Source organism: Etheostoma cragini, chromosome 3 (genome assembly GCF_013103735.1).
Source record: "Etheostoma cragini isolate CJK2018 chromosome 3, CSU_Ecrag_1.0, whole genome shotgun sequence".
NCBI lineage: Eukaryota > Metazoa > Chordata > Actinopteri > Perciformes > Percidae > Etheostoma > Etheostoma cragini.
The window spans coordinates 7,351,230-7,373,206 of record NC_048409.1 but is presented as its reverse complement, the minus strand read 5'-3'; the positions used below and the strand labels follow the sequence as shown (position 1 = coordinate 7,373,206).

Sequence of the window (21,977 nt, the reverse complement as noted above, 5' to 3'; positions counted from 1 at the left end):
AGACAACACAGCCCTCAGGTTCATAGGGACACACAAACCTCTCCACCACGATAAGGTGATGGTTCCCCGGAGAGGAATATACATATATATATATTAATTTATCTTATGTTGATTAGTGAAGGACAACATATACAACATATACACAAATAATTGCAGACAACTGCTCTTTAAAGTATAATAGAATTCATTCAACTTGAGCTACATTGATTAACAATAGTTCTTCAATCAAAAGCATCTATTAACCTGCTATGACTATAACAAATAATATTCAAGACAATTCAACAAAAAAGTTAAAAAAATAGACAATAAACCATAAACCAAATTAACACATGTATAAATGACAACACCATAAACCCATCATAGACGTCTCTTCAATTCAATTCAATTTTATTCATAGTATCAAATCATAACAAGAGTTATCTTGAGACAGTTTACAGATAGACTAGGTCTAGACCACAATTCTAGAGAAAAATTATCAGTAATTCCCACAAGAGCAAGCATTTTGTGAGACAGGGGTGAGGAAAAACTCCCTTTTAGGCAGAAACCATGAATTGTGAGCAGTACTTCCTTTTAGAGAGAAACCTTGAACAGACCCAGGCTCTTGGTAGGCTGTTTTCTGCTGGTGCCAGTTGGAGGTATGATGAACAGTGGCAATTATAGTCCCAATACAGACAATGGAACTATGACTAGAAATAGTAGTTATTGTAGTAGTTCATGGAATAGCAGGGTGTAGCAGGGCATAGCATGATGTAGCACGGCATAGCAAGGCACTACAGGGCATAGCAAGGCACTGCAGGGTATAACAGGGCACCTAGCAGGACCATGGTGACAGCTGCAACCATGATTTAGGTGTCACCCCAATCCAAGTAAAACTGCGAGGCGATAGAACGTAAGGGTTCCGGGGAACAAGCTCCCCAGACTAGGTTAGTAACAAGCATTTGCACACAAAAGAGAGAGGAGAGAGGAACTCAGTGTGTCAAAAGAAGTTCACCGGCAGTCTGAAACTAAAACAAAATAGCTAAGAGCTGCGGAAAAGAAAGTATAAGGAGGGGACGAGCCTGACTGTGGCTTCACACCCTCTCCGCTGCAACTGCAACTCCTCTCTCCCTAGATATAAGCTTTCTATAAAGAGAAGCAGAGATAGGGAGGGGGCGCACTATGTCTGTGGCTACACCCCCTCCCCAGGCGGTCTAGGCGAACGCTGCAACTCCTAACTCCCTGATTATAAGCTTTATCAAAGAGGAGAGTTTAATCAAGCACCATGATCAGAGCATTCAGCACAGCAGTAAAGAGTGCACAGCGCTCCTAATCACAATTATACAGTAAGATGTATGCAGCAATATCCATCCATCTTCGACCGCTTATCCGGTATCGGGTCGCGGGGGCAGCAGCTCCAGCAGGGGACCCCAAACTTCCCTTTGCCGAGCCACATCAATCAGTTCCGACTAGGGGATCCCGAGGCGTTCCCAGGCCAGGTTGGAGATATAATCTCGCCACCTAGTCCTGGGTCTTCCCCGAGGCCTCCTCCCAGCTGGGCGTGCCTGGAACACCTCCCTAGGGAGGCGCCCAGGAGGCATCCTTACCAGATGCCCGAACCACCTCAACTGGGTCCTTTCGACCTGAAATTATGCAGCAATAGCCGTTACAAAATTAACTCACTTACTTATCTCTGCCCAGAAGATAAATTGCCTCACATGAACCACCTCTCCTGAAGCATATTTTGGTGTGTTTGTCCATTCATTCGTCCGATAGATCCTCCATGGTAAAAACAGAATAGTCCGTATTATTACAAGTAAATGAATTAACGTGAGAACTGCTCCTCCAAATGGCAGCAGAAAAAACAGCTAATCTGACTTGAAACAAGATAGCGGTGTCCAAAGTTGTCATCTGTCCTTGTTTCAGCGGATTAAAATAGAGCACTGATGGGGACAGTTTCTGTGAACACAAAAATAGTTAACTCGTCCAGCAAGATGAACTATTTAATTACAAAAGACAAACTTTAACTGGCATGCATGCCATCCTTTCAGCAACAAGTTGCAGTTAAAAAAAGGCTATGAGGAGTTTTCTGTGTTTGGTTTGATCTCTCTGGTCACATAGGCAGGGACCACTGGGGGTTCTGGGGATTCCTGGGGATAATTTTACTATAAAACAGGATTAAGAACTATTTGACCACTCAATGAATACATGTACTGGTACTGAGCACTGATTATTCACTGTTTGTTCTTCCATGTGAAACTTTTTATGCTGCTGTTGTCAGCACTCCCTTGTAAAAGAGATTCTGAATCTCAATGAGAATGATCCTGGAAAATCCTACTAAAATAAAGATTGAATAAATAATCAAATTAAAGTAATGCCTATGCCCAATCAAACAAAGTTAGTTACTTAGAGAATATTCACAGCAGAGGTGCAGACCAGTAAAATGACTTGGAATCAAGTCAGATGATTTAGACTACAGTCAAATGATTTGGGATACAGTCAAATGACTTGGACTAAGACTTGAACTCAAAAACTTCACGACTTCTTTTTTGAGAAAATTTGAGAAATATATTTTTAAGAAAGTTAAAAAAACAATATCTGACTTTATTGCTTTACTTATTGATTTCTTAAAATTAATTAACTGGTCTTTTTCTGCTCTTTGTTTTTTCCTTCACAGAGATCATCCACCAGTTCATTTTGGAACAGCAAAAGGGGAGTCGAGTGCCACTCTGCATTAACCCTCAATCAGCTGCTTTTAAAAGCTTTATCAGGTACGAGGCTTTTTAATACAAAAAAGTAGAACTCAGAACTAAAGATTATGTATGTGTTGAAAGCAAAATATACAACATGTTAATCTTTAATCTAGACTTTGTGTTTCAGAATTGTAGGAGTACATTTTTTTTATAGTTGATGGAGCTAAGCTTGCAGTTTCCCTGTTTTGTGCTAGGCTAGGCTAACAAGCCACACACCATTTCCAAATACATTACATTGATTGCAACAGTGTTATGAGGTGAAATGACAAATGAGAGTTTGAGAAGAAACTATGAAACTTTTAAAACTCTTTTGAAATCGTCCTGCTGCTCCTACTACTAGTTTATAAAAGTCCCAACATGTAAAGCTGTAACTACAAGTAACTGCATTACCTTATGTCTTCCATGTAAGTGGTTTTAAAACTTTAAGGTAATTCAATTATGTACTTTCCAAGAAGTATAGTAGGAGATATATAAGCCTCTCTTCAGACAAATTTTAATCACGTGAGGAACAAAACATAACTAACCACACACATTTAACCAAGTTAGTACAGTATCCCTTCGGGAATCAATAAAGTATATTTGATTCTGATTCTGAGTAAAAAATTACTTTTTCTAAACAGACACATGCTTAACTTCACACACTTGTTTGCCTTCTTTTGAACAGTTCCACAGTGGCTCAGCCCTCTGAAATGCCTCCATCTCCATTGGTGTGGGAATAGCTGCTGCTGTGTCATAATTTTTCCCAACTGACGAGCTGCTAAACTGGGAACAAGAACACATCTCAACGTCTTCTATCATCTGCGTAGCATTTCACTGGAGTGCAGGACTCACAGGTCTGCTGTGTGTATGCAACAATATATAGTATATGAAACAAATGAAGAGAAATCCACTGACAATTGCTTTAGGGGGGTCCTCTGGATACCAAATCAGAATGTTTTAAACAAACTCATCTGGTTACTTCCAGGCAGATACAATTTAATAGTTTGTACATTTGTTTTGCTAAATAGATTAATATAAATTTTAAAAAGATGTCTATTTTAACATATCTGTAATCACAAATGGATTAATTTCCCATACAATCAGGCTACTCTGCATTATTATGCCCAGCTTCACCTCTGCACTGATAAATTAAATCAGACAATCGATTGAAATTAATCTGAAAGCTAGTCAATCCCCATATTTTTAGTGGTGACAAAATAAGCCTCACAAAGCTTCTTAAACCATTTTATATATTATGTGAGGCTGCTAGATGGCACTAGTGGTTTAAAGATAAAGGCTCAAGGTCTTCATGCAACTTGCAGTGTTATTTCAATTCAGCAAATTTAATTTGCCAAAGATCAGGAGCCTCATGTATAAATTATACAAACATTTCAATGTTGGGGCAGATTTGCAAGGTGCAAGATTCAGAATAAATGCTATCCGTCTGCACATATTTTAAATTATACTTATTCATGTGTCTGGATGGACGGACACATTTCAGAGATTAAGTGTGTTTGACACAAACTAGTTTGGACGTCTTCTGATGAGGCAAAGGTGTTCTTACTTGCCTCACTTGAAACGGGTTAACAGCCTGCCATCATAGCCTCCACCTGGCTGAATCACACTGCCCCACACTGTTCTCTATTCAGACACTTGTGTGTCTTTTTGTCATGACATTAAGTCACAAGAATTGTCAGCCACAGTTCTCCTCCACATTTGATTTGGGAAAGGTTCAGAGACTATAAGATGGTTCAACATTTTGTTTGAAGCACTTAGTTTAGTGTTAGTTGTTGAGTGTTAGCGAACACTCAACACATTAGCCATTAGAACTTTAGAAGGGATAAATAAGTCAGGGCTGTGTGTCATACTGTGGCACATACCCAATTGAAGGTCATTCTTTCTTCTTTATTTTCATAGTTTGTCATCTATTCATAGTTGTATGCTTCCATGTCATGGTCCGCAAAGCTTCTGTCATTTACTTATAAGGCCATAACATGGCACTTTTGTCTATTTATATTAAATATATTGGTGAGAAATTAATAGAATTTAACTAATTTGCAACCTTGGACGTATCAACTATTCACGGTTGTTACCAAAGAAGGTGACAAATCAACAAGTTTTTTTTATCTTAAAATAAGGACATGCGTACAGGAATGTAATTATTGTTCAGATATATGTGAAGTTTTACATTTATGTATAATGCACACGTATTAGAACAAGTAAATGTATGCATGTATATGCTATTTTGATGATTGTATGCAGACATTTATATATGAGGCCCCTCAATATTTGTTTATAAATATTGTTTGCAATAATAAGTTGAACCTGTCCGATTTTTTAAATCTGTCAGTCAGTCATTGTGCAAAGGGTCAGGTATACCCCTAAATAGGTTAGGTTTTTAGATAAATTGTTTTGGTGTTGAGATAATTCGGTCTTGAAGTTCAGGGTATAAATGCACACTTGCAAGTTACAAGAACATCTGAATCTTTCTGTGAATAAGAAATAAGTTTAAAAAGGAATCAGACTAAAAACTATTCTTATACGCCCTGCCAACAAGATGACACAACCCATCTGACTTCAGAAAGCTGTACTGTACTGACAAAGGGAAAAGGAGCAGAACAGGAAATTACTACTACAGTACTACTTCTGCCCCCTTATTTGACCAACCATATTACTTGTACTGCTAATAGTCAGTTCAATAATAGTGCATGGCTAAACAGACCTGTCAGCCTAACAAAATAGTTTTTATTTCTATGAATGAATAGTTAGCTTTCTTCTTGTGTGCCTCCTAACTTTGTTTGGTAGTAACTATTTAATCACTCAGCCAAACTGAACTAATTTTGCCCCAAAGAGTAGGAAGAATAAAAATTCAGGAAAAAAAAAACATTATACTGAACTGAAATATGTCAGCTTACTAATGACTAATGACTAATTCAATAGAATTTCTCTATGTACACACGACTTAAATGGAGTTGAATGGAAACCTCTACAGCCTGTTGACCTTTCAATAGCTAGAGTTAAAGAAAAGATCTTTTTTCACAACAAATTCTGTAGGGTGGGCCAGCCTTCCTGTTGTTTTTAAGAACCTTTTACCCAACAGTTTGATTGTGGAGCGTAATGTTGGCCAGTGGTCATAAGATGCATTTATTTAAAATGTCTTTGTCCATTTTGCTTTTGAACTTTTTTAAGCATGGTCTTTTATATCAACTAATACCCCACAAACAGAACACAAGACATCTGAGTAAACATTTTCCCTCTTAACACCTCCAGCCCACCCAGAAGAACAAAAAGACAAACATGTTCGATACTAAAAACAAAGAAGACACTTTGGGTTCAGTTTATCTGCTTCTTTTAAAATATATTTAGAAAATGGATCCATTAATGGAACACCAAATCTTCTCAAACAAGTCCTCCAAACCATACAAAAATATAGGATGTTTCTTTTTACCCTTTAAAACAACTTATAGGAGTGGTTCATGAATAAGCATCCCTAGTGTTGGCAGGAAATACGACCCACAGGAGCATTTTTACATCCTCATATTCAAACCACCAAAGGTAAGGGACTGTTAGCTTTTATTTAAGGGACTACCGGGGGCAATTTGGAGTCTTAAGTCTAAAAAGACTAGACTTTCACTTTGCCAATAATACATTTTCTGTGACAGTTTGGGAGCTTGCATGCTACCACTTCTTCCTCCCCCCTAGACTAATAAGAGTTGGATGACCTTCCCATCAACAAAGAACAAAAAGACATGACCCTCCCCTATTTTCCTCCGGTGGTTCAATCCATAAACAATCCAAACAGTCCCTAATGGTAACATAGATAATAATAGACTGTATAAAATATGGACATAGTCTCAATGACGTCACCCATTGGTTTCTGAAAAGCCAAACTAAAGCTCAAATTGTGCGGCTCCTTGTGGCTATAATTGTAGCCATCTTGGCGTTGCCTCAAGTTGTCTAATCCAAAACTAGGCAAAGAAGTGAAAAGTGGATGGAGCTAAGGCAGGCTGAATGAAACCTGCAGTTTACTTGCCCCCTGCGATGGCACACCACCTGTCACTCAAAGCAGAATACCTTCAATTATGCAGAAGTTTGAGCCTAATTATTATTTAAACGGGTGAATTATTTAAAAAATCCCCGGTCCTGGGTGAAAGTCCTGCCTTAATTTTTACAAATCCACCACTTCCTCACCTCTCGCTTTCCTCAACTACTACGGATACTAGGGGGCGCTGTTACTATAAACGTAAATATGGGGTGTAATCACTGCTTTAACAAATTAATTATGGTAGTGTATTTCAGGGTGGACAAATCTCAAATCTTTTTGAATTGGAAATGTTCATCTTTAAATAATGACCCTGGGGAAACAACAGACTGCAACCAAATTAGCTTGAGAACTGTTCAGATGTCCATTGTTTTGACTACTCAAAACAGTGCAATAAAATGTAATAAATTTGAATGGGTCATATCAGCAACCGTCACATGTGATCTAACTTAAGACCAATTAAGTTGTAGTACACATATCTCTTATTAGGTTTCATCTGAAATGTGTATTTCTTTGTTTCTTTGAGTCATTGTCTGACTACTCATTCTGTTTTGTTCTTTGGGTAAGTGTTAAAGTTACACATGTTGGGAGTGTCATCCAGATGTTCTCTTAAGTGATGGGGTGTGATGGGCAACAGTATGAGAATCCGACCCCGATTGTAAAGAAATACTTAAAAGTACAGAAACATAAAACGAGCATGGCTGTGGTAGCTTACTAAAGTCAAGATCCAGTCTTCCTTTGGAGCCTGCTTTGTCAAAATAGGTTTGTTCAGCTTGTTCTTCTTTTGACTATAAGGACAAATGGGAAGCTGTCCTTGTGTTAGGAACAAAATATGAAAATGAGAAAACTTACTAAGGCAAATAAGCAGTTTAACCAGCAATATCCATATTTAAGGTTGTTAATTCTCAATGTCTGCTTGAATATAACCACATACTATTGACCAACTATGTCATCATGAATTGCATTAGACAAGCTCACCATAGCAACATAGAAACAGTAGCATAAGATTGACGTATAAATGATGGCATGGTGTCATCCATTTAGGTTTTTCTAAATGGAAAAACCCAAATGGATGATTTTTCTAAAATGCAGTTAGTTCTAAAGTGTGCTCCCGCTTCTACATGTACACTGTCTCCAGAAAAGAAAAAAAACTTTGAAGGAAATTATTTTATATATTTTTAGAATTGTTTTCTATTGCTGTTCTTGTGTCCTATGGCATGCATTCTTTTCACACCTCAAAGTATGATTATGTATATAAATAGAGAAGCAAATCTACACATCAACCTAAAGAACAATACCACTGTATATAACTTGTATTAGCCTGCGTATTTCTAAGGCTGGGAAGTTAATTTTATTTTTAAACTTGCATACAAATGTATATGTTGTCTTTATTTTAACCTTGCAACTGGGATCTGTAAAGGACAGAAAATCCTGTTAAGATCAACAAAGAATTTTCACGTTAACTGTATTTTGTGTGTACAGCAGATTTGTAGATACAATTAGGGAGAAGCCTTTTTTGTTATTATTTCACCACAGTGGCACTGTGTGAATATGTATATTAATGACTCACCATGTTGGTCTCTACCTCTTGGGCTCAGTAACTTTGCTTTGTTTACCTCCACACCTTTCTGATTTTATGTGGGGACGAATTAAAAAAACACTTGAAATGTCTTTTCAAGCTTTTATATTGAAATAACATGTACTGCCCCTGCAAACCTCTACTGCACAATCTAAGTGCAAAGCATTCACCTGAAATTTTTAATCATCAGATGTTTGTATTACAAAGTACTACCAATAGCCAAGGGTTCCCTGACTGTTAGCCAATTTTTACTCTTTGATAAGATAATCACTTACTATGGGTGTAACGGTACACAAAAGTCAAGTTTATTTTGCATGCACTGGTTTATGTGTCATGGTTTGGTGCAAGTGCAGTACAACGAAGAAAAAAAAATACATAAGGATACATTTATTTTTATTTAACAGAGAAGTGCAAGTGTTCAGGACAGACAAAGTCCACTTGCTATGGACTGAGCTAACATTTTGCCCACTGGCAAATTTGATATATTGCTTGTTTGATAATGATAATAGTTTAGCAAACGTCAACAAAAAAGGCAACAAGGCACAATAGACACATCTGGGTGATGCCTTTTAATGTGCGTTGGATGTGATTCCATTAACATACAGTAGAGTGGTGGAGCAACACGGACACATCTCTCCCTGCTGCTGTTGTAGCTGACCAGGAACCTGCAGGCAGGTCTTCCAGCTCCGGAGTCCCATTCTTCACAGTGAGACTGAATCATGACCCTCATACCGTGACTGTTCGGTAGAGCCCAACTACTTAGACTACAGTGGCTGTGTTCAAAGTTCAATGTTAAGGAGTTGATTTGATTTAAAGATGATTGTCAAGTATCACATAATTAACTTCCTGTTTGTTTTGGAATGTTTTCAGACTATTAAGAATTTTGTGCTTACTAGTACTAGTGCTTAGTTATTTTTGCAGGATGTGCTGTATATGGTTGGGGTTGAATAGCCTTTTATCGAATCAGAATTAAGTATTGAATAGACTTTAGATTTGGCTTTGACTTTTTTGCTTAAAATATTGAAACGTGAAATGGTTTGCTAATAAAAAAAAGAGCTGAGTTCAATTAAAAAGTTAAAAAATATACAAAAGTTTAACAGGATTAGGATATTCCTGAGGTTTCCTAACTGAGAACCGGAGCCAAAATGGAACCAGCTTATAGTACCCGGCCCTGGTACTATACTACTATTCTTTCCATTTGTTTATAGAGTTGTGATTGGCTCCATAGTGGGCTTTTTTTTCTCCAATAACTGCACACAATGGGTTTTCTGCTTGTTGGAGCAATGTTTGCAAAAACAATGCCCACACAAAGTTTATATTTAAAGATCATATTGTTTAGGGGCCCAAAGATCTCAATGGACTGTAACTTTAGAAAACCAAACAAAATAGACAATGTGAAACCTCATATGCAGCACAGAGAAACACCGCAAGTCTAACACAACAACAGAAATTTCCGGGTGAGATTAAAAACCCTTCAATTATGTCAAACATTGATGATTAAAGATGGAAAAATGTGTTAAGAAGTGTTACTTAATTTAACTACTATACAATAATAAATCCTGATCACATTGAGATCAAATGTTTGCTGGGTAAAACAAAAGCCTTTAACCACAGGGAATTCAGAACAGATAATGATGGTTTCTAACTTTTTTCTATTTTATTGATTCTGAAGTATTTACAAAGTCCTTTTTTAAAGTAAATTGCACAGACTCCACCACTCCATCCTAGAGTTCTGCACAGAGCAAAGCACTAGTGATAGCCAAATAAAGCTTTTAAACCATATTCTATTTTTCTGAGCCCACAATATGTGGCTCTCTCAACAAAGGCTTAAAAACAGTGAATTGACATTACTTTAACATTTTTCTTTGAAGAGAGAGCGCCATCTAGTTCTAGTTCTAGCTCAGAAAATAAAGAAAATGGTTCACAAAGTTTCATTTGGGCATCACTACAAAACAGAACATGCAACGCAAGAGCCTTGTTTAGAATTTCATAACGGCAGAAGCCTTTTAAAGTTTTTAGCGTCACCTGGAAATGTCCATCATGTTGTAACTTATTGTTTGTAGGATTTTTATTGTTTCTCTATTTGCTTGTATTTTCTGTACTTGCAGTGCTTCTTTATGCGTGATTGTGTTTCCTTTAGTTTCATCTTAATTTAGGTCTTTTCCTACATGTTTTCAATATTTTAGTTCAATTCTTTAAACTCTCTCTGCCACTATGTTATTGCCCAAAAGTAATACATTACCTGGATGTAACTCTAGTGCTATGAGTACATGGGTAGCCCTCCAACAGACTTTGATGTTGATTCTCCCTGATGAGTCTCATTACTTGATTTCTGTCACATGTGCTGTATTTTATATAGCGCTTTTCTAGTCTTAACAACTACTCAAAGCGCTTTTACAGGAACCATTCACATACATTCATACACTGTGGTCAAGGCTGCCGTACAAGGTGCCACCTGCTCATCAGAAATACACTCACACACATTCACACTCCGATGACGCATCGGGGGCAACTCGGGGTTCAGTGCCTCTCCCATAACTCCAACCCATTATGAAAACAAACGTTCAACACAGACAACTCTGACACAAAGGAGACAATAAAAAGAGGCATGTTCAGTTTTCAATAGACACCATGTCTATTGGAAACTGAACAGGAATTTTCTCAGGAATGAACACGGCTTGCAGTGGTACGCGTCACGCTTTCTCCCTATGCCTGTATGAACTCTTTGTGTAGATATAATAGTTTCCTATAGTTTATTTTTTGTTGGAAATACGTACTTGAATCAAATGATGCTCATTTTGAAAAATTGTAGAGTAATAACTGACAAACTTGGGTAAGAAACTAACAACTTTGCAACTATTGGTATATTTTGATTCATATAATTTGCTGTCCTTTACTATGTTTGTATACTTGATGTTTTAATCAGATGAATTGTAATTTGAATAAAACTTGCAGTATAACACAGTAGATAATGTATTAAACTCTGCGTTTGAGCACTGTAAATCAAATATCAATAATGAAAGATAATGGTGAAAACATTAAATGTGATATTTAAAGAATGCCAAAAATGCGTTGTTGTCCATACTTCTCATAATGTGAAAATTGAAGATAACCTGAAAGATATCATCTTGTGTCTTGATTATTATTGAATTATCATATAAGTCTCTCTGAATATTGTTACCAGACTATCCAGATGCCAAAATCCACATGTTAAGATTTAAATAGTCCAGCGTGTCTCCTTTCAGGCTACCTTGTTGGTGCACGATAACCAATCCTAGTTTTTTTTCCGCTCAGGTCCAAAACAGAGACTCATTCATACTCACTTATATACCAATGGGCAATCATTATTCTTAATTAATCTAACTTGCATATCTTTGGACTTGAGGAAACTGGGAGAACCTTCTTGCTTTCAGGTGTGAGTGCCAACAACAGACTATGGCACATGTCCACCCCAAAATAAATACAATCTGTTGCCACTCATAGAACAAAGAAAAGTAGCTGATAAAAAGGCCAAAATTTGCACCGAAAACATTTAATATAAATGAATACATCCAATCACAGTGAATCATATTACATAGAGAACATAATTAACAGTAATTTAAAAATGCACATTTGTAGACGGTGCTAAACATTTTAAAGGAGACATATATACCGTTTTAAGGCACTTGTATTTTGTGTTTCTAAAGAAACGTGTTTAATGCTTTAATGTTCAAAAATACAATTTTTTTCATACTGCGTACGTCTGCTATACCTGTGTTCCCCCTCTCGCTGGGACGCTCTGTTGGAGTGCCTATCTCTTTCAAAAGCCCAGTCTGCCCTGATTTGTCAGGGATTCCGCATCTCCGGAGTCTTTGAATCTGTGCTCTGCTAGTCTACAGTATATCAACGACATTTCACTTGCCGCAGGAAATTCCACCAGATGCATGTCTATTTGCCAATGTTCGTTTCCTGCTGCTTTCTTTGTGTTGCACCGTGGATTTCTGATGTAAATGTGCTGTATTTATATAGCGCTTTTCCAGTCTTAACAACTGCTCAAAGCGCTTTTACATCTACAGGAAACATTCACCATTCACAGACATTCACAGACGGGGCTGCCGTACAAGGTGCCACCTGCTCATCAGATAAACATTCACACACATTCACACTCAGGGTTCAGTGTCTTGCCCAAGGACACTTCGACAATGACTGCAGGGGCAGGGATCGAACCGTCAACCTTCCGATTGGCAGGCAACCGCTCTACCACTGAGCCACAGCCGCCCCAGATGACTGGGGTAAATTGCTCCTCAGATTTCTGCAGGCTAAATCCAGTTCTCTCTTTCATGGCTCCAACAACTTTTGAATGTACATGTTCCACCAAAACAAGTTCCCACCTGAGGCTTTTTTGCAGCAGCTCCTTGTGGAGCTTATTGCCGCCCATGACGAATGTGATTGGTTTAAAGAAATACCAATAAACCAGTGTTTACGTCATTATTTAAAGCTTTGGCCATGTTTAACATGAACATCTGAGATGGTAACATTTAAGATATGACAGAAAATATGGAAAAGCATAATACGTCTCCTTTAAAGCTATTTCACAACTCATATCATACAGTAAGCTGCACACAAAATAATGAGCATTGGTTATAATTTAAAAAATATATATACATTTGGATTCGTATGTATACCAATGTTAAAAAAAAGTTAATGTGATCTCATTATACTGTAGACTTGGCAGAGCATCCAGTGCCAACACCTGGTCCCAGAAGACAAGTACACAGAGGTGATTCTGTTGACGGATTTGGAAAAAATCTAATGACCAAGCAATAACATTAGTTATTCCCCGAGTATCTAACCTCAATCTGCTGTATAATCATTTTCTGCTATGACTTGAGCTCTTCGGCTTCCCTTGTCTGCTGATGTCATTCGGGTTCTGTTCATTTTGATCACAAGAAAGCATCACATGTTCTCTGTGACAGCTGAAAAACAAAAAACAAGTTGAAAATTTTCATTTAATTAGAATAACCCAAAGTCCTCTAATGAGGGACCATGCATGCCACAGCCTAGGCTGTGACTGTAGTTTTCTGTGTGTGAGTGGGCGTTCCTTGGGCGTGGAAGAGATCAGGACTGACGCCCGTTTCTCATCTGTTGATCCTCCGAGTAATTGATATAAAGACTTCAGGCAGGCGTCCTGTAAGTCAAGGCTCGTGCATGAATTCTTTAGCTCACATCTTCAGTTACAGTACGGAAAGTATTCACAGCGCTACACTTTTTCCACATTTTGTTATGTTACAGCATTATTCCAAAATGGATTCAATGTTTTTAACTCTCAAAATCCTACACATAATACACCATAATGACAACATTATATTTTTATAAATGTTTGCATATTTAATAAAAATAAAGAACAAACATTATATGTACATGTGTTCACAGCCTTTCGTTCAATACTTTGTTTTGGCACCTTTGGCAGCAATAACAGCCTCAAGTCTTTGTCATTGTTTTATCATTGGCCAGTTTTTCCCATTCCTCTTTACAGAACCTCTCAAGCTCCATCAGGTTGGATAGGGAGTGCACAGCCATTTTCAGGTCCCTCCAGAGATGTTCAATGGGATTCAAGTCTTGGCTCTGTCTGGGCCACTCTAGGACATTCACAGAGTTTTCCTGAAGCCACTCCTTCGATATCTTTGCTTGTGCTTAGGGTCGCTTCTTCTGGTGGCCCCCATCTGGCCCGCCAGGATTTTGTTCTCCCTGCTTCAGTCTCTGCTGCAAGGCGCCCTCGCGCCTACTTGGCAGGGAACACCTCCTGTCTCTGTGGGGGATTTGTCATCCAGACCCCTGTTGCCATCAGCTGTGGGTTTGATCGCTCAAGGGCACAACTTGCTGTTGATAGATTGCGTAGAGCTTGTCAGAAATACTATCATGAATAGTATCATGAAAAACATCGTTGAGTTTCTGCAGAATCTAGTCTAGTGGCTGCTATATCGTTGCCGTATGTTGTGGTTGACAGTAACACTTTTGGGAGCCACAGGCTTGTATCCCACTTCTTAAAACAAGCTCTGAGGTTGCGTCCCACAAGCGCCCCAAGATCTTCTGCATGGAACCTGCCCTGGTGCTGGACGCCCAGTGCATGCCTCCCTTTGAACCCTGCGTTTCTCCTTGCCATCACTTCCACAAAACCCGTTGGCAAACTAAATGCCTTGTCCGTGAGTGAATCCTGTTTGAGGTGGAACTTGGATGGCACAGGTGTCCCCTAGTGGCCTAATAAGGCGTTCCTCCCTAAAGTGCTGGCAACTTTTTCGGGCCCTATTTCAACAATCTAGGCACATCATTGTAATCTACCATTTCCTTTAAAAGCCAGGGGCGTTTGTACCTTGGCGCACTGCTATTATTTTGGCGGATTTGCACCATAATATTTTTATTTGTAATGTTTTGCGTGCTGCTGTGCTTCCCTGTGTGGATGTAACAAGTGTACAGGCCTAGGCACATTTTACTTATGTGCTGGTAAAATAGCTATGAAATACTACATTACTGAATTTAGACCAGGTTTTTGTTAGTCTGCCGCAAGAGAGCAATACGCCACGAATTCACCTGAACACACCTCACTGTAACCAGCAAGCCCATGGGCGCAAAGGTTGGCGCAGGTGCATTTGCTATTTAGCTTCTTGGGCGGACGGTTCACGTGCACGGAAAATAAACTCGCCGTTTTTCGGAAGTGCTGACTTCTTTCCTAAATTGTAAGCATTAATCCGTCATAAACACGCTCATGTCATACATCATTTGAAAGCTTAAAGTCTCCTGATTCCATCGAGCCCACACACGAAGCAATACGCTGACTCACAACGGTGATAATCATGTTCTGAAGTAAAGAAACACAGAAAGATTTGAGTCTAATCGAGTGTGTGTTTCCTACCTGTCTCCTCGTGTCTTTAATCACAGCGGTGAAAGATCGCCAAAAACCTTAGTTTCCTACATCGAAAACACCCTAAGGTATTAGAATATCCAAGCCTTGTAATCCATAATTATCTGGTCCCCTCACAATCTTGTAGTTTCAGCCCAAGTTTTGACGTAGAGAAATCTAGTGAATCGTTTCTTGGTTTCTATCGTGTGTATCTTTTTCCGTGAGCATGCTATAGAGAAACCAAAGACAGCGTTACATTCTCTGGCTTGTGCAGTTTTCAATGAACGTTGTTCCCAGCCAATAGGATCAGTGTATCTCAAGATACCCCCAAGCTAAGCAAATGAAATGTCACACTCCCCATTGGGCGCACGTGGGAAAGATTGACAGTGGAGCCCACAAATTAGAAGATGAGGTCATAAACTGGCATCCCTGTGTAGCCAATAAGAAGACGAGTTGATTGATACCAAACATGGCCAACAAAAACTATTCCTGTGGTCTCTTACAGCTGTCTGAAGGCAAAAATATGGACTTTTTCATGAAATTATGATTACTTATTTCTATAAATCTATGTATGTACTTCTTTCAGACATATCTGTGAGTGATGTGGATGTGTTTTTGTATTTCAGAAGTTTTGTATTTAGCAAATTTTTGGCTTTTTTAGAAATAAGAAATAAGACAAACGCACAGACACATCTGTAGAAATACATTCATACAAAATCCATTTTATAAGTCATCTTTTTCTGGATTTTTTCTGTTCTAAGTTGAGACATGAGGCTAGGGTACTATTTTAGTATATAGCCCCTATATTATGCTTACAGTAGTGCTTTTTATTAATTTTTCAGATGATTTACTTGGACGGAAATAGAAATTCTGTGTTCTAACCTCTGTAGCCCTGTGTCAGTAAGGCCTAGTGTCACACTTCCACTAGAAACAACAAGTTGAGAGTGTTAACTTCCCAATGAACTCAGGGTCATCCCAGAGGGCCAAAGCATGTGGAAACAGCAGCACTTTTTTAAGGGTAAAAATTTAGGCGAGAAAAACATATATTTTCAAGTGTTACTGAACAGGTTAGATGACGTGGGCGCAGTATGGGACATGTCCCATACTGCGCCCACGTCTTAAAATAGCAAAGACACTCGCGTCTGGCATTACGCCGCGCTGCGCTGGGTGCAATATAGGGCCCTTCATTTGTTATGGTGGTCATTTGAAAGGCTGTGCTCTGTCAAAGCAGCGCCTGTGCCAGTGGACTGTGGAGGCCATTTCCTCTGCATAGAGAGCAAATGGAAAGTCTCTACCATCCAGAGTGATATATGGATGGCCTTATGGGCGTCGCCGAGCACATTCTCACGTTATCATAGGGTGAATGTTGCCCGCCCCCATCCATTGGTCATGGTATTCAGGCCGATGTCCTCTGCAGCATCTTTACGATGTGGATACTCAGATATGTCATCTTGTGTTAAGGACTGCCTCTGGAGGTCAGTAAGGATGAAATAAAATGTAAGTTGCTAATGAAACTATAGTTCTAGGAATCCTGGATGACTGCCAGAGTTCTCAAAGGTCACTCTGCACTAAACTCTTAATAGAGTTAAGTGCTGGCCTAGAATCCTGGATGGCCTCTGGAGATCATCCAGGATTCAAAGAACCTTAGTTTCATTCATAACTTTTGTTATTCCTAATTATGATAAGAACAAAACAATACTTAGGATTGTCCACCTATTAATTGTACAAGGGAAATGTCATCTCCATAAAGCGAAGTTTAAAAGAAATCTCGGCTCACTACTATACAAATTGTAATATTATTAAAATCCGTGACTTTAATAATAGGAAAAGTATTTATATAGTTGATTTACTGCAAGATTATTTCAAGGAAATGTGATTATATAGCCTACATTCCATTTCACGTTTTCTTTGTATTTTATTATCTGTATTTTGTATTTTGTATTGTTATTTGTATTTTTTTCTCTTTATGTATTGAAATGCCTTTCTTCTTGAATGTTTCTTATCATTAAGTTAGTTGTTATTTTCCTTGGATGGGAATGAATATCTTTGATATATTTGTAATTAGGGTTTGTTGTGGTTGGGACGGGGTTAATAGAAGGGTGTCTTGTTACAATTGTCTTCGTAATGTTGCACTGTACACTGCACCTTCTCTAAATAATAAAAATATTTATAAAATAAACTTTTTGTAAGTACGATGCCGAATTGTTCAAACAATGTACAAAATTAGTTTTTTAAATTAAAAAGAAAAGAAAAAACTACAGTCTATTGTGTCAACCGAGGTCTTGTAATCTGAGATGACATGAGTCTCTCCCGCTACAAGACAGGGGGTGCTTAGCCCCCAGGGTATTTGTAAGTTGTGTTTTTAAAATCTTTGCACTCACATCTTTTGTTACTGTATTAGGGCTACACTTATGTCAACAACCACTCAACAAACCAAGATGTTAACATGTAAAAAGTGTCAGACATAGCCTCTTCTTCAATTTCCACTCTGTTCAACAAAAGTCACTGTAATGTTAGCTTTTACACATCACAGCTGAATGGGGAGAATTTACTTAGGCTAGACTTTGGTCCCGATGAGTTCTTCTGTAAGCAATGACTCAAATGCTATCTGTCTGTTCATGTCATTGTAGGATAAAGTAATTGCATCACTGCATACTTTATCATGTAAGCTGTTAATACGGATCCTATTTAAAGTGGCTACAGTGTAAATACAATAAATTCATGGCGGAAAGGAATTAAAGATTTGGAGTAATGATTAGTGTACATAGTATGCTGTATGTTCTGTATGTAGGATTTCTTTCATTTTATTTTCACATGTGTATCTGTTGGCATGTGCTCATATTTAGCTTACATTTAGGTAACATCTACATATTTAATTTATCACATACAGTGAATGCAGAAAGTTAAATTGGTTAGATTATAGCTAGCATATAAAATAAATATAATTATTTAATTTAGTTTAGGCTGTGCATAGTGCCTAGACCTGCCAACAAATGCTTATTGTTAGAAGAAACAAAACAACCGACCTTTGTTACTTCTCACCTAGTTGTTTATAAATGGGTTCCCATGGGTTCCAGGTGTGTACGTTGAAGTAAAAACTTGAAGTCTGCAGGGGTAAACTGCTTAACTTAAACTAACTTTATGGTTGTTCAAGCCTCTGAGCACCTTTGAGGGTGACATACCCGAAAACACACAGAAGTTGGCGCATACGTGAAAACTTTTAGTTCATGACCATTAAGCCGCTTTCATAGTTCAATACACGGAAGGCCTTAATTTGGACAAAGTTGCTTAATATTTATAAAATGTTGTACAAACATTGCTCTCATAATTTTGGACACATTTCTAACTTGCTTTCAATACCTCCGTCCAACCAGCCATTTTGTATTTTTAGTTTTTTTTAAAATGTAGCCTATATTTCGCTAATCTTTTCAAACTCCTAGGGGGTTCATCATATTTGGTCGGTACAATCTTGAGAATGAATAGGCACGATGATGCCATTGGTCATGTGACAAATTTTGGGTGTTTTACAGGTATGAAACTTTTACTAGAGCACTTCAAAGATCCTTCAAAAAATGGGTCAACAGCATGTCAAGGATTTCACCTTGCAAATTGCTAGTTATGGCCAAATAAAGCCTCATGGAGCTCTGTGAAATCTTGTATTTATTTTCTTAAAAGGCTCAAGGACTGGCATTCAGTGTGCTTTCAGCCCTAACAGAAAGCGTCATGTTGAAAGTCTTCTAGTGGCCAAGACAATGCTTCACAAAGCTTCATGCGGCTTCCTTTAATCATCAATACTAATTGCAAAGCTTTTTGTGTTTTTGTGCAATGGTGTTGCCATTGCGAGCCTACTGACAGTCAATTTATGATGATCCACTTTAAATAAAATTTTCATTATGCAGTCTACACATGATATACAGCAACGTAATTTGTGTTTTCTAGCACCACATAGTGGACAATGTTACAAATTTGCAATAAGTAATTTCCAGTACCATGAACTGCACCCAAGAAACAATGTCTAACTCATGTGCACAATGTCAGATGGTAAGGAAATCTGCAGCTGCATCACCCGACATCCTGCTAGTATGCCCGACATGCCGGAAGGGGCAAGGGCCTGTTCATGACTGCTTGCAGTTTTAATTGAGCCCCGAGCACAGAAAAATGTCTGTGCTAGGCTCAGTGTGTCGGCTGAGCGTAAATTCTTTCAGAAAAAAACATATCTGTTTGTCCCAGCTGTTGGTTCAGGCAAAGAGTGACTCTTGCTAATATCTCCGCACCTAAGTGGGATGACCAGCAGTTTATTTCTTAAATTATCTCTCTTCTTCATGACCTAAATGTGTACAAGCCTATTTGTTGAGGGGACTTTGATTGTGTCTTAGACAGTATGTTAGACCGCTCCTCCCCTAGACCAGTACCCATGTCACTCAATGCCAAGATCATTCTAGCTTTCCTTGAAGATTTTGCTATTACAGACACGTGGCACTATTCTTTCCCCACTGTACTGTTTTTCTCATGTCTTCTCTTCTACTCCAGGACTGATTATTTCCTAATTGACCTCTCTAGTGGAATTAAATTGTTTTTAGATATTAGCTCCATTCCAGATATGTCACTGTGCTCTGTCTGGGAAACACTTCGCAGTTGGAGCATCTCTTACTCATCTTTTACCACTAAACAATGTAAGTCCAAACTATTGGAGACGTCTTCAGACATTCTCAAAATTGATAAACAATATACTGCTTCCATAGACTATTATTAATGGACAGTGCATCCGGTTCGGCAAAGTGTAGCAATATTAAACCTGCTTTCTATCTGAATTCCAGCCGGGGCAACACAATAGACAATTGAAGAAGCGGACCAACAGATACCGTTGTTCTGGATGGAGACCAGTGAAGGAAAATAGAAGCACTTTTCCTGTGATGGCTAGGCGTTACTGTGCAGCCTCCAACTGAGCTTGATGACGTAGATGTGACGTGGGCAACGTGTCTGAAAGGTGTAAGTCTTCTGGTAGTTGTGCCAAGAAAAATCTCAATCATTCCCAATCAGCAGAGATGGAGAGCTATAGGTATATTGTACAGTCACCTACAGGATTATTAAGAACACCATACTAAAACTGTGTTTCGCCTTCAGAACTGCCTTAATAATACGTGACACTGATTCAACAAGGTGCTTAAAGCATTCTTCAGAAATGTTGGCCCATATTGATAGGATAGCATCTTTCAGTTAATGGAGATTTGTAGAGTGCACATCCAGGGCACAAAGCTCCTGTTCCACCACATCCCAAAGATGCTCTATTGGGTTGAGATCTGGTTACTGTGGGGGCCATTTTAGTACAGTGAACTCACTGCCATGTTCAAGAAACCAATTTGAAATGATTCAAGCTTTGTGAAACGGTGCATTATCCTGCTGGAAGTAGCCATCAGAGGATGGGTACATGGTGGCCATAAAGGGATGGACATGGTCAGAAACAATGCTCAGGTATATCGTGGCCTTTAAACAATACCCAATTGGCACTAAGGGGCCTAAATGGTGCCAAGAAAACATCCCCCACACCAAAACCTCGGTTGTAACGAGTGGTTATTTCAGTCAAAGTTGCTCTTTTATCAGCTTGAATCAGTCGGCTCCTTCACCTCTGACCTCTAGCATCAACAAGGCATTTGCCCACAGGATTGCCGCATACAGGATGTTTTTCAAATTTCACACCAATCTTTGTAAACCCTAGTAAGGGTTGTGCGCAAAAATCCCACTAACTGAGCAGATGGTGAAATACTCAGACCAGCCCGTCTGGCAACAACAACCATGCCACGCTCAAAAGGGCTTAAATCACCTTTCTTTTCCATTCTGACATTCACTTTGGAGTTCAGGAGATTGTCTTGACCAAAACCACAACCCTAGCCATTCCGTGAGTTATAAGGTTTATACATTGTCGTGTTTCTTTAGAAATAAATAATGCACAAATAGTCTTGAAACGCTTGAGATGTAAAGTTATTCCCTGACAAAGTGGCGCCAAAATTGAATGGCAGTCAATAGGATGCTAACTGCAGGTAATGGCTTTGTAGCATTAAAATGGCGCCATGGGAGCTATGCTTAGAGAGGAGAGGCTTACCCCTTTGGGTGACTGGTTTCTATAGAAGTATATGGCGAAATGACCCACTTCTTACTTGATTAATTACCTCAGTAAACATCTTCATGAAGAGTTTATGTCTTTTGCAACACAGAATGATGTTCATTTTTTGAATTACAGTATGGTCTCGTTGATTTTAAAATCAGCAATAAATCAGAGGGTTTTTAAGGGCATGGTTATGATTTGATTGACAGTTATATGCCTGTCAATCATGACAGAATTTTTAGCAAAGCTTATCCATGTGAACTTGATTTTTGGGATTTACCACGCTTTTTGTGTAGTAACTGTGACACTAAGCGCACCTCACGTTTGGTTGCACGACAAGACACAGGAATTGGCAAGTTTTCCGGTAAGTAACGTTACTTTTTGCTTTAATACTGTTTTTCGTTAGCCAATGTTAGCATCCCAATAATATAACTTCTCTAGATAGATAGATTGCATATCGCTAACCAAGCTAGCGGGCTAACTAATGTTATGCAGACCGTATAAGAGTATTCAAATATATATTTAACGTTACAGTCAGATACAGTAGGTATGCACAACGGTCTCACCAGTTATCGGTTTATAACCATATGTTGTTATGGGGGCGTGTGAGGATTGGACCCAAATGCAGAGAGGAGAACGGCAGGCAGGCAGATGGGGGTAAACAGGAG

At 38.6% G+C, this 21,977-nt stretch overlaps 2 protein-coding genes across 6 annotated transcripts in view; one reads left to right on the top strand and one right to left on the bottom strand.

Annotated features, from left to right (window-relative positions):
- nlk2 (nemo-like kinase, type 2) overlaps positions 1-18,300 on the top strand; it is an 87,559-nt gene extending 69,259 nt beyond the window's left edge. For 3 of the 4 annotated variants that reach the window (XM_034866992.1, XM_034866991.1, XM_034866993.1), the window contains 2 exons: positions 2,654-2,747; positions 3,394-5,582. In XM_034866992.1, the coding sequence (XP_034722883.1) occupies positions 2,654-2,747; positions 3,394-3,448 (149 nt within the window). In that variant the 3' untranslated portion in view covers positions 3,449-5,582. Of the gene's footprint in view, positions 1-2,653; positions 2,748-3,393; positions 5,583-18,283 lie in introns of those variants that run through there. The other variant, XR_004655986.1, reaches the window with a different exon arrangement.
- LOC117941832 (Na(+)/H(+) exchange regulatory cofactor NHE-RF3-like) overlaps positions 12,797-21,977 on the bottom strand; it is a 40,321-nt gene continuing 31,140 nt past the window's right edge. Inside the window, exons 11-12 of one of the 2 annotated variants that reach the window (XM_034867001.1) lie at positions 13,162-13,284; positions 12,993-13,035 (exon numbers count right to left, since the gene is read on the bottom strand). The gene's annotated coding sequence lies outside the window, so the exon portion shown is untranslated. Of the gene's footprint in view, positions 13,285-21,977 lie in introns of both variants that reach the window. The other variant, XM_034867002.1, reaches the window with a different exon arrangement.